General features: G+C 40.3%; 1 protein-coding gene across 1 annotated transcript; it reads left to right on the top strand.

The window, feature by feature from the left end:
* Positions 1 to 17,169: 17,169 nt before the first annotated feature.
* On the top strand, positions 17,170 to 19,883 carry LOC122046503 (protein SCARECROW-like). The gene is made up of 2 exons (XM_042607229.1): positions 17,170 to 18,803; positions 19,269 to 19,883. The coding sequence occupies exons 1-2, from the start codon at positions 17,371 to 17,373 to the stop codon at positions 19,771 to 19,773; spliced, it is 1,938 nt and encodes a 645-aa protein (XP_042463163.1). The 5' UTR covers positions 17,170 to 17,370; the 3' UTR covers positions 19,774 to 19,883.
* The last annotated feature ends 2,504 nt before the right edge of the window (positions 19,884 to 22,387 follow it).

The following is a 22,387-nucleotide window of genomic DNA, read 5'->3' as shown; positions in this document are numbered from 1 at the left end:
TTATCCCAGCTCTATAAGGATGGTTTGCTGGACTCATTTGATTTTGAATCTTATGAGACGTGCGAGTCATGCCTACTAGGCAAGATGACCAAGACACCCTTTAGTGGGCACAGCGAAAGAGCGACTGATTTGTTAGGACTTATACATAGTGATGTATGTGACCCTTTCAATGTCGCGACTAGAGGCGGTTATAGGTACTTTATCACATTTACTGATGACTTCAGTAGATATGATTATGTGTACTTGATGACACATAAGTCTGAATCCTTTGAAAAGTTCAAAGAATTCAAGAATGAAGTACAGAACCAGCTTGGCAAGAGTATTAAGATACTTCGATCAGATCGAGGTGGAGAATACCTTAGCCATGAGTTTCGTGACTACCTAGCTGAGTGTGAGATTCTATCCCAACTCACTCCTCCTGGAACACCACAGTGGAATGGTGTATCCGAAAGGAGGAATCGTACCCTATTAGATATGGTACGATCTATGATGAGTCACACAGATCTTCCGACATACCTTTGGGGCTATGCTCTAGACACGACAGCTTTTATACTCAACCGAGTTCCATCCAAGGCCGTGATAAAGACACCATATAGGATATGGACTGGGAGAGATGCCCAGGTGTCTTTCATGAGGATTTGAGGTTGTGAGGCTTACGTTAGACGTCAAGTCTTAGATAAATTAGGACCCAAATCCGACAAGTGCTACTTTATAGGATATCCCAAGGAAACTAAGGGATATTACTTCTACATTCCCAGTCAGCACAAGATAGTTGTGGCAAACATTGGAGTCTTTCTAGAAAGGGACTTTGTTTTTAAAAAGACTAGTGGGAGTACATTCGATCTTGAAGAAGTTCAAGATGCGGATCCTAGCACTGAAGCCTCGATGGAAGTTGAACTGGAACCACAAAGAGTTGTGGATGATGTTGTTCCACAAAGAGTTGAGGAACAACAACCAGTTCAAGTAGACCTACCTCTTCGCAGGTCTGATAGGGTATGTCGTCAGCCTGAGAGATACTCATTTCTCTTGTCTGACCATGATGACGTTGTGCTCATAGAGGATGAGCCTACCACCTATCAGGAAGCTGTGATGAGACCAGATTCCGAGAAATGGCTAAAGGCCATGAGATCTGAAATGGAATCCATGCGCACCAACCAAGTATGGACTTTGGTTGATCCACCTGAAGGGGTAAAACCCATTGGGTGTAAGTGGGTCTTTAAGAGAAAGACTGACATGGATGGACTTATCTATAAGGGTCGCTTGGTAGCTAAAGGTTTCAAGCAGATTCATGGTATTGACTATGATGAAACCTTTTCTCCAGTAGTGATGTTTAAGTCCATTCGGATCATGCTTGCTATTGCAGCTTACCACGATTACGAGATCTGGCAGATGGATGTCAAAATCGCGTTTCTGAATGGAAACCTGCTCGAGGATGTGTACATGACACAACCTGAGGGTTTTGTAGATCCACAGCATACTAGCAGAGTATGCAAGCTGCATAGGTCCATTTATGGACTAAAGCAAGCTTCTCGGAGCTGGAATCTTCGATTCGATGATGCAATCAAATAGTTTGGTTTCATCAAGAACGAAGATGAGCCTTGTGTCTACAAGAAGGTTGTAGGGGATATAGTTATCTTCCTTATATTGTATGTGGATGACATACTACTCATTGGGAAGGACATCCCTATGCTTCAGTCTGTCAAGACCTGGCTAGGGAGTTGCTTCTCAATGAAGGACTTAGGTGAGACATCCCGCATTCTAGGGATACAGATCTATAGAGATAGATCTAAGAGATTGCTTGCCTAAGTCAGAGTATATACATTGACAAGGTACTCCTTCGGTTTGCCATGCAGAACTCCAAGAAGGGATTTCTGCCGATGTCACATGGCGTGAGTCTTTCGAAAACTCAAGGTCCCTCTTCTAGAGAGGAGAGAGACCGCATGGATCATATCCCTTATGCCTCAGCCATAGGATCGATCATGTACGCCATGCTATGTACTTGACCTGATGTCTCGTATGCTTTGAGCATGACGAGATAATACCCAGATCCGGTGAAAGTCACTAGATAGCGGTCAAGAATATTCTTAAGTACTTAAGAAGGACTAAAGAATATTTCTTGATATATGGAGGCAATGATGAGCTAGCCGTAAAGGGTTACTGATGATGCTAGCTTCGGACCGACCGGATGACTATAGATCGCGATCGGGGTTCGTGTTTTGCATTAATGGTGGTCTTGTGGTGGAAGAGTTGAGCGGGACACGATGGTGATTTTACTGAGGTCGAGTATATTCGCATCGAGGCGCAAAGGAGGCGATTGGATTCATGAGTTCATCACCGAACTTAGGGTGGTTACTAGCATTCTTGACCCCATTGAGCTCTATTGTGACAACAATGGAGCTATAGCGAAGGAACCTCGCTCACACCATGGACCAAACACATACTACGGCGCTTCCATCTCATTCGAGATTATCGAGAGGAGATGTGAAGATTTGCAGAGTACCCACAGAGGCTAACATCGCAGATCCCTTGACCAAGGCTTTGGCACAGAGGAAGCATGATGGTCACACTAGGTCATTGGGGCTTAGAGCCTACACTGATTGGCACTAGTGCTGGTGGGAGATTGTTAGCTAGAGCCTTAGAGCCAATCATTTGATGATTATATTATGGACTTGTTGTATCATATTCTATATAAATAAAGGCATTTAATTTTTGGTTATTATACTTACTTGTATTGGTGCCAAATAAACTAAGTATAATAACGTCCTTGAGTAGAAAGTTCTTACATATATCAATCGGTTAGCTGAACCGATAGTGAGATGATATAGGGAACACTACTCTTAATCATTCTTAGTCGAGTATTATCATTCAGGGACAATGTTAATGCAATAAGACTAGCATGTAGGTCAACTCGATGACTTGATCTCACAAGTCATGGATATAGAGATATCAAGTTGACACATGGGTATTCATTAGAAAATGTATACTGAATGACCCGCCATGAGAAAGTATCATGGATCGTTATATGAGTGTCATATACTTTCTCATGTGGCTATTAGTATGACTACTAGTCCTTGGACCTGAAGTCACCATGGTTCCCTACATAAGGAGTTATATACTTTGGTTTCGTCAAACGTCACCTGTAACTGGGTTACTGGGTATGTAACGAATTATGCAGAGGGATGTGAGTGTTGTAGATGGGATCTATCCCTCCTATATGACGGGAGCGACATCAATATTCTTGATAGAGTGAGACCACGAAGTGCATGGCCATGCCCAAATGAGTCAATATGAGATATTGAGCTCATTTGATCGAGTGAGTCTACTTGGAGTTCAAGATTTAGATTGATTAGAGGATGACACGGTCTATGCCTCACATTGATCAATCTAGATGTCTAGGATAGAAGGACACTTGTCATATATTGTGAAGAGTCACAATTGGTAGTCACAAGGTGATGTTGGATCTCAACATTCTTGTAACTTGGATAGTAATGATGTATTGCTAGATACCGCTCATTACTTATGCTTCTAAATGAGTTTAGGGGCATTGCCAACGTTACAAGAACCTATTGGGTCACACACAAAGAACAAGTGGATGAAGATTAGGTTCATATGATGAACCAAGAGGATTAGATTCATGTGATGAATCAAATTGGATTAAGAGTAATCCTAATTGAGCTAATTGAGTTGGACTCAAGTTGATTCATGTGTTCAATGAGTCTAATTTAGATTATGACTCATTGAATCAATTTAATTAAATGAATTAGATTCATTATATTAAATTGGCTTGAATTAAATGGTTGGATTAGATCAACCATGAGAGAGATTAAGTCAAGTTTGACTTGACTTGAGAGGAAGAGGAAGAGTCAAGTTTGACTTGACTTTATGCCACATCATTTGTGACTTGGCATTAGGAGAACTAATGATGATGTGCCACATCATCACATGTGCCACCTCATGGAGGTTACAACTATTCTCTTTAGTGGCCTCCACATTAATCGTGATTAATGTGAAGGGGGTTACACCTCTTGTAGTGGTCGACCACTCAAATTGTGATGTGAATGAAAATTTGATTATTCATTCAATTGCATTCATGTGAACTCTTTTCCTCTAGCCATTCTCTTCTCCCTCTCCTCTTCTCTTGGCCGTGAGTTTCAAGGAAGAAAAAGGTGAGTGGTTTTGAGTTTAAAGAAGAAAGGTAGAGTGATTGTCACAAAGAAGAAGAAGAAGAGTGTTCTTGAGATTCATTTTTTTTTCTCTTTTCTATCTTCTTTTCCCAATCTCATCCGAGAGCACCAAGAAGTGCTAGCACACTTGTGGTGTTCTCTTCTCCATCCTTGTGTGTTAGAGGACACATCTTGTTCGTGTGGATACTTCTAGAGAGTTGTCTACGTTGACAACTTCGAGATCCGGCAAGCCGTTGGACGAGCGGGAACGCGAAGGGCTTCGCTTCAAAGGTATAACCTTTTCCCTTGTAGATCTAAGTGTAGATCTAGGTAAACTCGTACTCGTAGTTTTTAGAAAATTTTTCTTTGCACGGATCCGTTGGCTAGGGAGTTTCGGGGTTTTCGCGACGCGAAAAAGCGATTTTCTCGGCCCGAAAAACCCAACATAAGGGTGATCAATTGACTAAAAATGTTAAGTTGCATAAACTTTTTACGGTCCCGAGGCTTATCAGTCGACTAATTAAGTTTATCTGTTGATTGAACGAGTTAATATCGAGTTAGCTTTTTATGATTATGAGGATGATCAATTGACTAAACCCTTTGGATCAGTTGACTGATTAGATCATGTTGATCAGTTTTATCGGTCAAATTTTGACCATTTGCTACTTTGCTTTGGGTTTACCACATTCAATCTATGAACCGGTTTAGTCGATTGGTAATTGGTTTTTTGAAAAAATTTAAGATACTATTTTTCAAAATAATTTTATTTCAAAATATACATCTAAGAAATTGTCCTTGAAAAAATATCTAACTGCTATTTTTTACTTTACTCAAATAATATCAAATGATCATTGAGTTTAGTTTTGAGTTAGTTACCAAGGTGATCCAATTTTTATTTTAAACCTTTTGGTTCATGTCAACGCACTTGTCTACATCTGGAATCAAGAGTTGGACCTAACATCTCACGCTCATCTACATGGTACAATACGCAAATATGTTAATTCTAGGTGTTTGTGATATGCAAAGATTACCTATATTTATAGGTTCATGTAATCTACGGTATAACGTAGGTTAGTTCTAGAAAAATTAATAGATAGGTTTAAAAATAGCATAACAGAACTCTTTTCTATTTATGTATTAGTTTTCTAATTCCTATATATTTGAGAAAATATATAAAATAATTTGTCAATTTTATTTAACATTTCATCTGTTCTAAGTTATCAATCATTGTAGCCTTATGAGTAGTATGAGATAATTTTTCAATATTACTTTATTAATTTTATGATTTTAGAAGAGAGTTTGATCTTGGATTAGATTCAGATTTAGTTTTAGGTTAGTTAAGTAAGCATTTCTAAAACCGACTTCCAATTTGGGTTAAGGCTTAGGGGCCTACTTTAGAGCGACCACATTCTAATATAAAATCAATTAAAGAAATTATATATACTTAACCAATTTAATATAAAATCTTAGTCTAACTAGTTTAGAATTATGTGAGTTATCTTTAATAAGTTTCACTTAACTGGGTGCAAGAGGTAGGATACATCTTATCCAACTTAGACATGCACTTTTGTGAACTTTACTAATGTGTTATCAGCTCACCTAGTTCTAATACTATGTTGTCAAGGTTAACCTATCTTCTTCTTCTTTTTTTTTTTTTTTTTTTCTATTTATCCATTCTAAGCATAATGCAAACATGACATTTGCAAGCATAAAATAAACAAACAAGTTATACACCAAAATATGTTCCCCTATATCAATGATACAAGTTTGTTTTTCTCTTCCCCTGGATCACAACTTTGATATTGTTTATCTACATAGAAGATTTGATCTTTAGGAATCTAGAATTGTTATTTCCTATTTCGTTGATTAAATATGATTTTAGAATCCATGCTTGAACCTTTATTCTTGTATATTTATTTACCAAAGACATGTAAGTTTTATGTTTAATGTTACACTTGAACCCGAGTCCAGATTTATTATACACAACCCTTTGAGTTTCAAATATCATGTTTAGGTACTTAGAGCCAGAAGTAAACTTTTCCAACATTACCTTAAGTTTTTTAGATTTTTCTCAAGTTTTTGAACTTGAGTTGAGGTTCCTTCTTGAACTTGATTAGTTGAAGAACTTAGATTGATCTTCTCCTTAAGATCTTTTACATCCTTTAGAAAGGGATCTAACCTATTCATTAGATTTAGCTAGTTTTTTAGTTAAGCAAGCAATTATGCTATACAATTTATCAACTAAGGGAGATGTTACGTCTTCTTCTTGATCATCTAAACCAAATACGGACTTGTTGCTTATCTTAGACTCAAACTTGGATCCTTGTCTTGACTCAAACTCAGACTCAAATTCAAATTCGGTTGTCCTCCTTTGCCATTAGCTAGAGACATGAAGTTGGTATTGTTTGGTTCATCTAATTTTGACTCTGAGAATGATTCGTCCCATGTCACTTTGTGTGGTTTCTTCTTTCTTAGCTTCTTGGATTTGTTCTTCTTTAGGTTAGGACACTCAAACTTGTAGTGCCCCTTTTCATGGCACCCATAGTATGTTACCTCTGATTTTAGCTTGCTTGGTTTGTTTTGACGTTCTTTCTTGCCCTTTGACTAGACTACTCTTTTGACATCCTCTTTGGTGAATCCTTTGTTCTTCTACATCTTTCGGACTAAGTTCACAATTTCTATGGTTAAATCTTTGCCTTCCTCATCCGATTCCAATTCATCTTCCGACTCCGGCTCTGGTCGGGGTTTTGACTTGCTTTTTTTTTGCATTTAATTTGTCATGCAAGGAAGGTAATGGCTTGGTTTCTTCTCGTTCTTTTTCATGTGGATTCAAGTTAGGTTGCTCATATAATTCTATAATTCATAAAATAATACATCTAATTTTATAGTAGATAAATCCCTATATACTTTGTATGCAGTAACCATTGATGCCTATAATGTATTTCGGATAAAAGATTTTAAAGCATAGCTGATAACATCTCAATTTTCCGCCGTTTGCCTAATTGAATGGAGTATGTTCAAGATGTCTTTGATCCTCGGGTGTAGTTGACTTACGGATTCTACATTCTGCATTTGACAGTTAAATAATTTATTTATTAGAATGCTCCTTTTTGTTATATTTGAGTCAGATGTTTCTTTATGGAGTTCGATCAATTTATTCCAGAGATTTTTTGCATTATCGAATGGTTTGATTTGATTTAGCTCTTCTTTTGTTAGTGTACATAGTATTGTATTTGTGGCTTGAGCATTGAATTGAGTCTTTTTTTTTGTATATGTGGTCCACTTTTCCATCTCTTGTGGTTTTTTAGATTCGTCGACTGGTAACGTGAAGCCGTTCTTGACGATGATCCACATGTCAATTTCTATTTGTAGAAAGTACTTCATTTGTCCCTTCCAGTAGTTGAAATCATTTCTGTTGAACAGGGGTGGACGAGCAATATCGAATCCTTCTTGCTGAGACATTATATATTGTAGAGAGAACTTTAAAATTTCTAAACTTTTTAGGGTCTTAGATAAGTGATACAATAAAAATAAAATGCTACAAATAATTTTAATGTGAATAAAGTTTTGAAAAAAGCTCGAAGGTGGTAAAACTGATTCAGAGCCTCTAAGCTTTGATACTAATTGTAGGACCGAAAAGCACAATAGAAGGGTTAAGGGGTGAATATCACTAATTTAAGCCTTTTCTAGTTGTTTTTTTACAAAAACAAAACAAAGTCATAATAGAAATATTAAAACTAATTAACTTAATGGGTTACTTGGTTTACAGTCCAGCGACTGCTATTCCAAAACCTACGATCTCATATATCATTTTAGATAAATAATTCACTAATGCTCTCCTTTCATAAAGCATTTGGAGAAAGAGGAAAGCTAGTACAAAAGATGAAGAGGATAGTCACACACTACTATCTCTTTTAATTTAAATGCAAGTATTAAAATATACCGACAACGTAAGAGTGGAGTTTTGTCATTGGTTTTTGAACATTCTGTCGGCGTGTTAGCAGTAGTACTTGCACGAACACTGCGGCGGATGGAAGAAATGCATTGTAAGAATTGCTATTCTGAGTCTCGAATCCCAAGGCTCTTTTATACACTTTTTCTGGTTGATTGAATCTCCTATTCAGTCGACTAAACTCAATCAGAATTCATTGTCTCCATGCTTGAATTTGGGGGTTTCCCATCGACTAAACATCCTATCAGTCGACTGAACCCCTATTCTTTCCTTGATTGATCTGATCAATCCAGCATAATCCACTTGATTGGTCAACTGATCCTTTTGATAAATTGACTGACCAAGGATTCCTTTATTGGTTGATTTGATCGTATTCAATCTTCAGTTTCTATATGTATTTGATTGACTAATCCTCTTGATCAGTCTACTGAACCCTTGTTTCCTTTTGAGTTTGGATTGACTTTGATATGTTCTTATCTATTTTGATCTGTCAACTGAACCCTTTGATCAACCGAAGACTTTGTAAAATAAAATTAGCACAACAATAATAATAGTAGTCTTGCAAAACTAAGTTAGAAATATACAAGTATGCATGAATTGCTCTGATAGTTAAAATTGTCTGATCTCGATTTAGAAATCTCTGTTGGTTTTTTTAACTAGATCAAAGCCTAAAGTTTGTCCCAAATGGGATGCATCCTCACCGCCTTCCAAGTCTGGAAGACATCTCCAGGACTTACCTTATCCGCCAAACATTTGATTCTATTGACATGTATGAACTTCATCTTCTACTTAGTATTTGATCGACCCATCATGATTTTCTTTAATTGATGTTCGATCCAACTTAGGGGTAATCAAATTGAGCCGATTCATGAACTTTTTGAGCAGGCTTGAAAAATATTTGATTCGTATTTAAAATTGTCAAATTTGAGCTAAACTCGTACGTGTTTGATAATTTTTTTGAGCCAAATTCCAACCCATAATATTTTGTTTGATTGCTTATGAGCCGCTCGCAAACCAAACTCGAATCAAATTCTAATTAATTTTATACAATTTTAATTTAAATGTATCAAATTAAGGTTTGAATAATTCAAACTGAATTCGAATTTAAGCCATTTCAAATAATAGTACAAATATACTTAAATCAAGGTTCGAATAATTCAAATCGAATTCAAGCTCAAATTTTATTTTGAATCGAGTTCGAGCTCAGCCAAAATTATTTATATTTTTGAACTTCAAATTGAGTTTCAAATATCATATACATTTTTCAAGCTTGAACTCAAAAATTATTCAGCTCGATTCAATTCCTTTGCACCCCTAGTTCAGCGGGTCCATCAAGTGTTTTGTCCAGTGTCTAGTCCTTCTAATCTATTAAGATTCCCTTATCTAGTGTTCAGTCCTTCTGACCCACTAGGATTTCCGATGCCTAATGTTTGATCTTCTTGGTCTATTAGGACTTTCCATATTAATTGATCTACACACATAACTCTCATATCAAACAAATAATATCTAACTTTAATACATTTGCTAGACATTAAAATACAAGTTTGACTATCAGTGTTGCCTGCACCAACAAAGAGCCCTTATGAGTTATAAAACGATAGATAATTATTCTACAAATACTTACGAATGTGGGGTATCTTGCAAAAGTTCTGGTGTTTAATTCGAAAAGGATTAAGATAGGAACAAAATCTGTTGATTGCATTTATTGGATATGTACTAAACAATTGTACTTACTAGTTACCTTGTGCAGGGTCTCAAATATCGAAGATATATAGGAACTCAGTTATTGAATTGAGAAATATCTCATTCTTCGAACATGCATTTTCTTATAAGACCCCAAAGAAGACAAATTCCTCAAAATGGATATTTGAACTGCAAGAAAAAAAAGAAGTTGAACCAATTGAGATTAAGTTTAGACTAAATAAAGAGATCTTGTGGAAAAATATTTCGAAATGAATTTGATTACTTTTATTTTGGAAATTGAGCCTTAAAGTTACTTAGAAATTGTAACTTCTTATGAGAGACCTCAATGGAAAAAGACAATTGCATTTGAAATTAACTGTCTTAAAAATTACACTTGGGAAATCATGAATCTTCATGGATCTTCCTCCAAAGAGTAAACTATTAGGTTGCAAGTAAATTTTTAAGAAGAAAATAAAATAGATGGTACAATTGATAAATATAAGACTAGATTGATAATTAAATGTTATTGATAATGTGAAGGCCATGATTACTTGAATATGTATTCTTCGGTATTGTGAATAACTTCTATCAAAATACTATCGACTATTTTCGCTCTATAAAATGTGGAAATACATCAAATGAATGTAAAAATAACTTTTTAAATAAAGATTTAGAATAGAAAATCTATATGGAGTAACCTCATGAGTTTCTATGTCAGGACAGGAAAACATGGTTTATAAATTGATAAAGTTGTTATATGACTTGAAATAAGCTCCAAAGTAGTGTCATGAGAATTTTAATAATGTCATGAAAGAAAGTCAATTTAATATTAATTAATTTGATAAATGCATCTACATAAATGCCACAGGAAATTGTTGGGTTTGCAAGGTTGCAAATATAGTCTCACATTGAAAACACATGGGAAAGATCATGAGTTTATAAAGAGAAAGATATGTCCATTGGCATGAGGCCTTTTGGGTAGAGCTCAAGAGCAAAATCATGAGGGCTTGGCCCAAAATAGACAATATCATGCAATTGTGGAGATATCTAAATTCCTTTTGATCCTAACAAGTAGTATCAGAGCCCGAACTGCCAGAAGGTTTAACCGCCGACTGTGCACAAGAGCTATGGTTCGATTGAGCCATGTGAGAATAATATTGACCTCAAACAAAGAAAGTGGGGGCTCCTATATTCGGATCAAGAGGACCAGACACCAGGCAGGAAGTCCTAGTTGCGGCTAGGCGGTCCTAGTAGGTCGGGTGAACCGAGGGGCAGAAAGCCCTGGTGGGTCAAAGATCGGACGTGGGAAGCCTGTGGTCCTTTGTATGAGGGGGGAGAGAGGATTGTTGGGGTTGCAAGGTTGCAAATATAGTCCCACATTGGAAACACATGGGAAAGATTATAGGTTTATAAAGAGAAAAATATCTCCATTGCATGAGACATTTTTGGTAGAGCCCAAGAGCAAAATCATGAGGGTTTGTCCCAAAGTGGATAATATTATGTAATTATAGAGATATCTAAATTCTTTTTGATCCTAACAGAAATAACTATGTCATTTTATGTCTTTATGTAGATAACATATTTACCATTGATAAAATAATCAACTACATGAAAAATATGAATATAATTTATATGCTTCTAGAAATTAAAATTCTTTTACAATGGAGGCCCATATTAACTAGATGGGTAAAGTCCTTCTACAAATTCAGCCAGAAATAACTGGCCAATAGGACCTTTCGAGTCAAGGTCCATCCATCAATGTGATTACCTTAAATACCCTTATGTATTTCCTTTATCACGTACTTAGCCTCCTCTAAACTTAGACATTTAAGGGCTCGAGAAGACACGCTTGTACAGATTGCCTCCAATTAGGGTGAAACGTGTAACATGTCGTTTGAGGAGACATGCTTATTCTGGATTCTCTTGCAAAGTTCCCTACTGAAGAAAATAGATAAATGGATCTTGCTAGTAAACTGAGTTACCTAATTTGGGTTATTGATCAGTTTGTGCGATGAATTGTACTCGGGCAATGGGATCATCCAAGGTCTAACTAGAAAGTGCGCTAGTTATTCGGGCTAGTTCATCAGTCTTTTGATTTTTCACCTGAGGGAATTTCTTAAGGATGACTTCCTGGAACTCAATTTTCATTTGTTCATACACTTCGGTGTAACGACGAAGTTAGTCATTTTTTTATCTCAAAGGCTCCTTGTATTTGTTGGACAGCTAATTGGGGATTTAAATGGATGATGACTCGTGCAGTGCATACTTGCTTCATGGCCTGAAGTCTAGCCAGTAATGCCTCGTACTTAGTTTCATTATTGGAGACACAAAAGTTGAGTTGCACGGCTATTTGGATCGAGTCCCCTTGGGGTGAGATCATTAGCACTTCGACCCCAATTCCTTATTTTGTTGCCAAGCCATCTACAATTTTTTTTTCAAGTTTCTCTTATTTTTCAATTGGGCGTTTGTACTAGAAAATCAGCTAAGGTTTGAGACTTGATTGTTGTGTACGGTTGGTACTCAATGTTGTACTCCCTGAGGTCAATCGTCCATTTGATTAGTCTTCTCGAAGCTTCTGGGGTCACCAAGACTCACCCCAAAGTGTTGTTCATCAGCACGGTGATAGGGTGAGAAAGGAAGTATGGGCGTTGTTGTTGAGTAGCTAGGATGAGCCCTAGAGATAATTTTTATAGAGTATCTTCAACGTCTTTCAGGAGTGACTAGAAAAGTAGATAGGGTATTGGATGTTGTCCTCTTTATGAAGAAGAACCGATCTAACTGCCCCTCGGCTGCTACTAGATATACTCATAGTCTTTCTTTTGTGATAGACTTTAAGAAAGTATCCAAGTGTATTAAGTACCTATTGAGATGACAAATGCTTGCTCGCACTTCTTATCCCATGAGAATTGAGCTGACTACTAAAATATTTTAAAGAAGGGTAAGCTGTGATCAATCGACCTGGAAATAAATTGGGACAAAGCAATAATTCAGCCAACTAACCTCTGAACTTCTCTGATGTTTTGAGGAGAGAGCATATTCTATAAGCTATGTATCGTCTCTAGATTAGTTTTTATTCCTCGCTTAGTCATAATGTAATCGAGAAATCACCCGCTTTTAATGCCAAATAAGTATTTGCTCGAATTAAGTTTTAATGCATACCTGCATAGTGTATTGAAAGTTCCTCCATATTACTAATTATATTGTTAGCTAGGGTTGAATTAATGAGTATATCATCCATATAAATCTTGATATTCCGCCCTATTTGATGTTTGAAGACTTGATCCATCAACCTATGATAAGTGTGTCTGCGTTTTTAGCCAGAAGGGCATAATCGTGTAGCAAAAAGTTTCATCTAAAGTGACAAAACTGACCTTTTCTTGATGTTCTAGTGCCAAAGGAATATAATGATAGCTCTGATATGCATCTAACATATAAATCAATTCACAACCCGAAGTTGAATCCACCAATTGGTCTATCTGAGAAACATGATAGCAATCTTTAAGGCAAGCTTTGTTGAGATTTCGAAAATCTACGCAGACACGTCATTTGCCAGCTGACTTGAGTACTAGAACCACATTTTCTAGACATGACGAGAATTGGACTTTTCAAATGTGTAGTACTTCCAACAATTTGATAATTTCAGATCGAATTACCTTGTCCTTGTTAGGTCTAAAATGATACTTCTTCTGCTTGACTGGTCGAGCTTCTAGGAGAATATTGAGTCTGTGCTCCATGGTGGCCAAAGAGATGCCATTGACTTCTTGTGTTGAATAGGTGAAAATATCTTTATTCAAGGAAAGACAAGTGATTAGTCCTTTTCAATTTAGGTGCGAGATCAACGACAGTCTAAGTGGTTTTTTTTATCTTATCAGACATAATCAATATTGCCTTGTGCCCGTCAATTGGTCGAGACATAGGTAATTCTTGAAGGGTTTGCACTTTTGCCCTTTAAGATCGTCGGATGTTTCTCAAGTCGTCTCCCACCATTTCAACATAGCACCTTCGCGCAATAGTCTGATCACCTTGGACTTCACCAATTTGATCGCCTATAGGAAATTTACTTTCTAGTGATAGGTAGAGACCACATCTTGGAACAAGCTTATGACCAACCTTCCCAATATGACATTGTATGAGGAGGAGGTGTCAACCACTATAAAAATAGTAGTCTGAGTTTGTTGTAAGGGCTTTGCTCCTAGGGATAACGACAGAGTGATCTGGCCGAGTGATTGCACTTCATGCCTGATGAAAGGGAAAGTAGTCATGGGTTGAAACTCTGCAAGCTCAATTTTCATCAGATCAAAAGCATCTTTGTACAAGATGTTGACTAAGCTTCAGGTATCTAGCCACATCATAATTGACTATGGTAGCTCTGACTACCAATGCAATATCATGAGGGTTGGTCACTCCCACTAAATCTCTAGGTCCAAAATTGATCAAGGGACCTTCTCCTCGACCCTTCTGAAGCTGACTCTATAACTTTTGAGTCTTCAGCCATAAGCTTTTCTTGCTTGGTTTGAATCCCCGTCAGTCACCCCCTCTGAAATCATGTTTATGGTACCTCGGTGAGGAGTATTATTTTTTGAGACTTCTCGCTGAGTGCTCCAATGTTGGTTGGTTGGTTTTTGAGATTGCCCTGATGTTTTTGCTGATTGACAACTCTTGGGTTGACCTCGAGGCTCATCAGGCTGAGGACGTTTAGTTGGTAACCAGTGAAGTGATGAAGGTGGGGATCCAACATTCCCCTATTGATGATGTTGTACTGCATGACATATTTCTCTAACAATATGGCAACATTCATTCCAATTAGTGGAATGACCACATACTTGATAAAAAGCACAAAAACGAGTAGATATATCAATAGGTTGCTTCCTTTGGTTGTCAGACGATGTTGGAACTATTTCCAATGTTCGAACAACTTTTTCCTCAATTCTACTTGGGGCATAATTAAGAATCGAATGAGGTACTTTGTTTCGATGAGAAGGATGAATTTTCCTCTCTTGTCAAGGAATGGGGGGACTTAATTATGATGATGTCGTGCTTTCGAGCATGTTGAGCTTTTGCCAAATGAATGTATTTCTCGGCCCTTCCTAAAAGGCTATCATAATTGACTAGAGGTTTTTTCACGAAAGAGAAATCTCTCTCTAACAATTCTTGGGAGAAGGCATTGGTAAGAACTTTTGAGGTGGCAATTGGTACATCTAGGACGACTTGGTTGAAGCATTGAATGTACTTCCTTAGAGTCTTCTTGTTCTTTTGCTTCATTGCAAAAGATTAAGAGAGGTCTTATGGTACCTCTTACTAGTGACAAGTAATACAAGAAAACAATGCTGAGATCCTCAAATGAGTAAATAGAATCGGATAGGAGCCAATTAATCCACCTTTGCTTCGATTTGGACAGAGTTATTAAGAAAACTCTACACTTTACACTATTGATATATTGATGTAGTAAGAAAGCATTCTTGAATCGGTACAAATGATCTATTGGATCCGAGGACCCAATAGATATATCATCAATTGTAGAGGTTGGAAATGTCTTAACAATTCCTTGGCTAGGATATTTTAGGAAAAAGAGTATCCTAAGTACTTTTTCTTTCATATAATAAGGGAGCTTTGCTTGATTAGAGTTCCTTTAAGGTGTTTCTCATACCATTGATTCTCAAGATTGATCCTCGTACTGTACAAATATTCCATTTGGTATCTCACCGGAAATTGGAGGTATCTTGATAGGAACTGGTTGTACTTTATCAGGGGTTGGAGGTACTAGGGTAGGAGTTGACTGTACCCCAATAGGGGCTGGTGTAGGCAAAGTATGGTGTGGCTATATTTCTTCTATAGTGGAGGTGACAAGTCAATTCAAAGTTTTCCTTGTCACGGTGATAGTTTCAACCCGACCTATTTTGCTAACAAAGTCATGATCTTCTAGATTTCTCCGGTGCCCCCCATCTCAACGTTTCAACTCAATTCCCCAGATGACGTCAATTTGATATGGTCCGAGATCAAGGGATGGGATGACTCATCAAATTTAACCACGATCGTGTAATTTTGACTGGATGGCTACAAGTCAGGTTGGTCTTCGTTAAATCTATCTTTTGTCAGATCGAGCTTCAATAGACCGATTGTCCTCATATCGATCTTCAATAGACCGATTGCCTTCAAGTTGGTCTTCAAGGTGCCGAGTAACCAAGAGATCCTTTGAGCAAGGGTTTGAAAAGACTTCAAGAAAAACATTAAGTGGATATCCGAGTTGGAACTCGGCTTGGCTGCTTCGACGTTCAAGTCAGACAGTTGGAAAAAGGTGGAGAAAAAAATGGAGAGAAGAAAAGAGAGAAAAGTAAAGAGAATAGTAAAGTTATTAAATTGCTTACTTTAGTGCTGCAACTAATTACCTTTAAATAGAAAGTGAAAGGGTGACTGTTTCGAAGAGTGCAACTATTTCTTTCATTACCAAGTGACATCTCTCTTTTTGACCAGTACTTAACTATCACATTCCTTGATGATTGACGTTTCAATAACCGCCCAGTCGAATTTGCATTTGGACTGATCATATTTAGATGTGACTCGGACTTAATTGACTTGAGATCTTCTTTTAGAATGGATTTGGTTGAAACTTTGTTTATCTAATCTGGACTTAGTCTACATGGATCTGAGCTCGATCTGTCTTGATCCACCACTATTTGACTTAATTCGAGTTAAAATTTAAGATAATCTTTTATTAAATTTAAATAAGTGAATAAATATTTTAATAAAATATTATATATATATATATATATATATATATATATATATATATTAATTTTGATTGATTTAAAATAATTTTATTATTTTTATAAAAAATAATAAAGGTGCATTTTAAATTTTCTATAAAAGAATTATCTACTTTCATATGCTTATTTCTCCCAGCAAGTCAAAGGCAAAAGACCTTTCAGGTAGGCTACCAAATGTTCTCAGCAGAAAGTCTGCCATTATCCTCGAAAAAACATCCATGCCCGCTTGACCTTGCAGTTTACCATTATCCTCGAAAAACATCCATGCCCGCTTGACCTTGGAATTTATTTATTTTTTGCCTGGTACGGGAGATCGCAACCACAAGGAAACGCGTCCTTTTGGTGTCTTGCGGAGACGGGAGATACCCGAGCACGGCATCTTCCAAATCCACTCGCCGTTATCTCCTTGCAGCAATCTGCAGATGAAGGAACAACGGAATACCAGAGGGGAAGATCCAAATCCACTCGCCGTTATCTCCTTGTAGCTAGAGCAATTCGCCTTGGAACGGACACCAATCCAGAACAGGCGAGGAGCCTGTTCCCTGTTCCCTGTTCCCTGTTCCCGCCCCACCTCCTCTCACTTCTCCGTGTAATTATTACTGGTCCATGTAAGTAATGTTAACGCGGGCATTGCTGTTTGTTTCCTTCCCGTACTGCGCCGGCAGCAGCAGCCGCTGCAGCTGCATGCTCTTCTCCCGATCTCTGCTGTCCTCGGCATCGCCCCTCCCTCTGCTCGGCTCTGCTCGGCTCCATCTGCATCCTTCACTGGCATGCTCCAGGGATCAGCAACATCCCCTTGTATCTTCTGATGGATTCCACCTTTTTCATTAATACTTGCAACTCCCCTCGCCCACTGCAGGACCTTCTCCAGCACCACCAAAACATGGTCAGGAAACGCCTCGCCTCCGAGCTCAACCTCCAACCCGAGTCCTCCTCTCGCCTCCCTCGCCGTTTACTCCCCAACCCAGACCCTAACCTTCTCCTCAATCCGCCCCCCGTCGACACAGGTCTACACATCACTTTGCCGTCTTTGCCAGCTCCGCCTTCGTCTGCTACTCTCCCTCTTTGCGGCTTCTCTGGTCTGCCTCTCTTCGCTCCAGAGGCCGACCGAGCTACTCTACCTGCTTCCGGCACCGATGCTTCGGTCCAACTCCTCGGCGTCGATGATTCCGCGGCCGAAGCGGATTGGGTGGATCGTATCATTCACGATATACTTAATAGCTTCACTTCCGGCGGCGAGGTCTCCGTTCCACATATTTTGAGCAACGTACGCGAGATCGTGCAACCTTGCAACCCTGTCTTGGCTGCGCTCCTCGAGTTCCGCCTCCGCTCGCTCACCTCCGACCTGTCTCCTCCTCCTACGTCCTCTCTCCACACAGGAGGCGAAACCAAGACGCCAGCACTCCCGGAAACAGTTTCTTTAATTCCTTCCGCACCATCACAATCTCATCCGTCCCAACCACAACGCGTCCAGCAAAACTCCGCCTCTGCTTCCTCCGACGAGGCGACTCCATCGGCCACAACGGTTGTGAAAGAGAAAAGGGATCGTGAACTGCACCAGAGAACGCGGGATGCGGAGGGACTGCAACTGCTGACGCTTCTTCTGCAGTGCGCGGAAGCGGTCGGCGCCGACAAACTCGACGAGGCCAACGTTCTTCTGCTGGAGATCTCCGAGCTGTCGACTCCCTACGGCACGTCGGCGCAGCGGGTGGCGGCCTACTTCTCCGAGGCCATGTCTGCGCGGCTGGTGAGCACATGCCTTGGCCTCTATGTGCCGCTCCCGGCGGTACCGTTCCGTCACCGTCTCGCCTCCGCTTTCCAGGTCTTCAACGGCATCAGCCCCTTCGTCAAGTTCTCTCACTTCACGGCCAACCAGGCCATCCAGGAGGCGTTCGAGCACGAAGACCATGTGCACATCATCGACTTCGACATCATGCAGGGCTTGCAGTGGCCGGGCCTCTTCCACATCCTCGCCTATCGCCCTGGCAGCTCGCCTCGAGTGCGCCTCACGGGAGTAGGCTCCTCCATGGACGCGCTCGAGGCCACCGGAAAGCGCCTCTCCGATTTCGCCGACACACTCGGTCTTACCTTCGAGTTTGTACCCGTGGCCGAAAAAATCGGTAACCTCGACCCCGAGCGCCTCGGCGTCTCCCCTACCGAGGCCGTCGCCGTGCACTGGCTCCACCACTCGCTCTACGATGTCACTGGCTCCGACAATAACACCCTTTCGCTCCTCCAGAGGTGAGTTTCTGGATTCAATACCTCTCGCCCTTTACTTGTTAGTTAACCATTACAATTTCGGACTTCCAACCTTTCATTTGTTTCTTTTGGTCATTGGGAACGCTTAGCAGGGAAATAGGTGCAATTTCCAGCCTTTACCATGCATTGTTGTAGTTTTCAAGCCCTGCATTCCCAATTATCGATCCCTGACTTTCGTTTGAATTAATTACAGTTAACTTTTGTCGTTTGGATTTGTTAAAAAAACACTAAAAAGAGAGATCGCTAGAGAACTTTTTTGACGTTCTAACTTGAGCATTTGATAATTTTTCTTTTCTACTTTTACCGACTTTTTGCTTGTCTCTCCGAGGTCAACTTGCAATCATGTTGCTCTTACTTTTAACGCAATAATTGGCGGGGATGGTCGTCTCTTCGGCGTTGATAGTACAATTCATGTCGCAGATTGATTAATTAGTTACTTGGTTGCAGGTTGGCGCCGAAGGTGGTGACGATGGTCGAGCAGGACCTCAGCCAGGGGGGCTCGTTCCTGGCCCGCTTCGTGGAGGCCATCCACTACTACTCGGCGCTCTTCGACTCGCTGGGCGCCAGCTACGGCGAGGACAGCCAGGAGCGGCACATCGTGGAGCAGCAGCTCCTGTCCCGCGAGATCCGCAACGTGCTGGCCGTTTGCGGCCCGGCGCGCTCTGGCGAGGTCAGGTTCAGCAACTGGCGGGAGAAGCTGAGTCAGGCGGGCTTCTGCGGCGTGTCGCTGGCCGGCAATGCCGCGGCGCAGGCCACCCTTCTCCTCGGCATGTTCCCCTCCGACGGCTATACGCTAGTGGAGGAGAATGGCACGCTGAAGCTGGGGTGGAAAGACCTCTGCTTGCTGACCGCCTCTGCGTGGAGGCCGCTGAGCCGGTATGGGCACGTCCACCAACACCACCCTGTGGCTGCCCCTACCACCATCACCACTTCCACCCTGGTAGGTAGTTAGGAAGAGAAGAAGATGTGCAACTATATAAGATCATCCTTGACTCTGTAAGACAATTACTGTTACTTCTTTTGGTAACGATTTGAGAGACAAAAAAAATTAAGGAAAACTTCTCCCTCATTTCCTTTTCCTCGTAAATTCTATAAACAAGTGCTTAATTGGAAGAAGGAGCAGATGAGAGCAGAGATCAACAGTGGCTTAGATATCTTCTCATCTCAGGTTAAATTTATACGAGATGGACCTGGTGTTTTTTTTGTTTGGTATCGAATTCCCAGAAGACACGTTGAAGTGCGGATGAGTCATGGTTTCATGGGCGTGCTCGTCCTTGTTCTTTGACACTGCAGTGGTGGGATGGGATGTCAAATACGAATCTGCATGTTTTTTATTAATATTCAAATCAAATATCTGAAATTTAGATAGCTGGATGAGAGTTTGACACCAACTCTGATTACATTTATACTTATCATATTTACTTAACAATAATATGAATAGTTAGTAAGACTTTCTTAACTCTAACTAATCATATAAAAAAAATAAAATTTAGATATTATACAATTATTAATAAGTTTGAGTTAAAATTTACTAACGTGGCAAAAGGCAAAATCGCTCGCCCCCAGCGCCCCCGTCGCACCCGACCCAAGGCCATCATGAGGGAGGTAAATCACAGCATCCTGAGCGAGTATGTGGCAGGTGGGGTGAGTTGCACAGGGACCGGGGATTTACGCCCCGACTACCCTGAGTTTCGACCCCGCGACCTCATGTGGCAAGCATCTCACCACATACCAACTCGGATGACCTGTGGGGTCGAGTTAAAATTCACTAATGATACATGATATGGTGCGTAAAGGAAGGGTTCGATAAGACCAGGAGGTCAAAAATCAAGGGGACATGACAATCAAAAGTCAATGGGATGTGACGGTCAATAGTTGAGAGGACGTGACAATCAATAGTCAAGTGGGTGTGACAGTCAACAGTCAAGGAAAGGCGGGAGTTAGTCCGCCTCACGTCACCAGCCATATAATTCCTGTTCGGTCACAGGTAGGGCAGATCCCCAGATCTGAGACATAGATGAAACTTGGACTAGTTCCTAATCTGCCCCGATTGTTCGGATTTCCCCATCTCGGGCTTTATAGATGGTCCTGGTACTTTTGCTAAGACAAATCCGACTGACTCTTCAACGGACAAATCATGAAAGATGGGTCTCTCGTCACAGTCTCAGATAAAATCCGATCGGTTCACTATAGCTCATCCTCTTCATCAAGGCTCAGTCCTAGTAGCACAGCTGAGCAGTCATTTCGAGCTGTCTGTAACTGAACCTGGGCAGAACGAAAAGCACTAAGCGACAACAACGTCAGAAAATCGTAACTTCCTGTTAGAGAATAACTGTCACACGCCAAAGAATATTCCAATGGTCTCCCACTCCCTAAGAGTGGAACCTTCCTTCTACTAATGGAGGCCACTGTACATCCTCTTTCACCCAACAAGCGCCGACACCCGACATTCTCTGACAGGGGTTAGACTCAAAAGGTATGCAGAGTCATATAAAAAGGGAGGTCCACTTCCTTGGCTAGGTACGCACACATCCGCACTCGTCTTCAACAGTTCTTTTTTCCATCATACACTGCGTCAGAGGGCCTGCATCGAGGCATTTTTCCATGGTTTCTGGTCTCTAACGCTTTGGGTGCTTGTTTGAGTGCGTGCAGAGTTTAAGTACCACCAGTTCTCCTACCACAGACTTTGGGGTTCCACGTGTGGGTTCGCCTTTCCGACACACATACACAGGGTGCGTCAAAGTTGCCTCTCCGTCAACACCAACGCCATCTCCACCAGCCTCCATCTGACTCAGATTCCGAACAAGATCAATTTGACGCCGTCTATGCGGATGATCTTATTTTGCTCGGTCGAGAAGTTTCTATTCTTCTACTTGACTGGCCGAGAATCAGGCAGGAGATGAAGCTTGTGCTCAACTACCTCGGGCTTGACTCCCGGCAGCTCCTAGGGGGACCAGGCGAAGACATCCCTGTTGCGCACCAGACATTCGACTAGATCCCACTTGATTTCGGATGGTCGGTCGCTTGATACGCGAGTGATGCTTTCAAAGCAATCAGGATAAAGCTGGACCTCCTCCCAGGAAAATAGGCTCTTCTGTTATAAGTAAAGGCTCATCTTAAATAATGTGGATTCCCGCATTTCATAAGCAATAGGAAAATAGGAGCATCTTTGACCAAGGCTTAAAGCACCAACATTCAATCCGAACCTTCAGAAGCTGTAGGAAGGAGAAAAAACTTCATCGAAACTAGCTGAAACCACCAAGAACTTGGAACAAAACTCAATCCGTCAAGAAAGAGTTGAACAAAACCAAATCCAAACGCAAACACCCAAATCCCTAGTGGAAATCCATAGCAATTCACAAGATGGAACAAGAACAACACAGGAAATATCGATCCACCTCTCAATCCAACAATCGACAACATAACAAGCATATTGGCTCCTCCTAACTACCTATCCCATACGTCACCAATTCATACCAACGTAGAGGAAAATGCTCTTGCCTTTCTCTCCCTCGGCTACCCCCGGAAGCCCTCGCCCATCGTTATCACCCGACAGTGAGGTCGTT

This window comes from Zingiber officinale, chromosome 2B, assembly GCF_018446385.1.
Source record: "Zingiber officinale cultivar Zhangliang chromosome 2B, Zo_v1.1, whole genome shotgun sequence".
In the NCBI taxonomy this organism is placed as follows: domain Eukaryota; kingdom Viridiplantae; phylum Streptophyta; class Magnoliopsida; order Zingiberales; family Zingiberaceae; genus Zingiber; species Zingiber officinale.
This window is presented reverse-complemented; position numbering and strand designations above follow the sequence as displayed.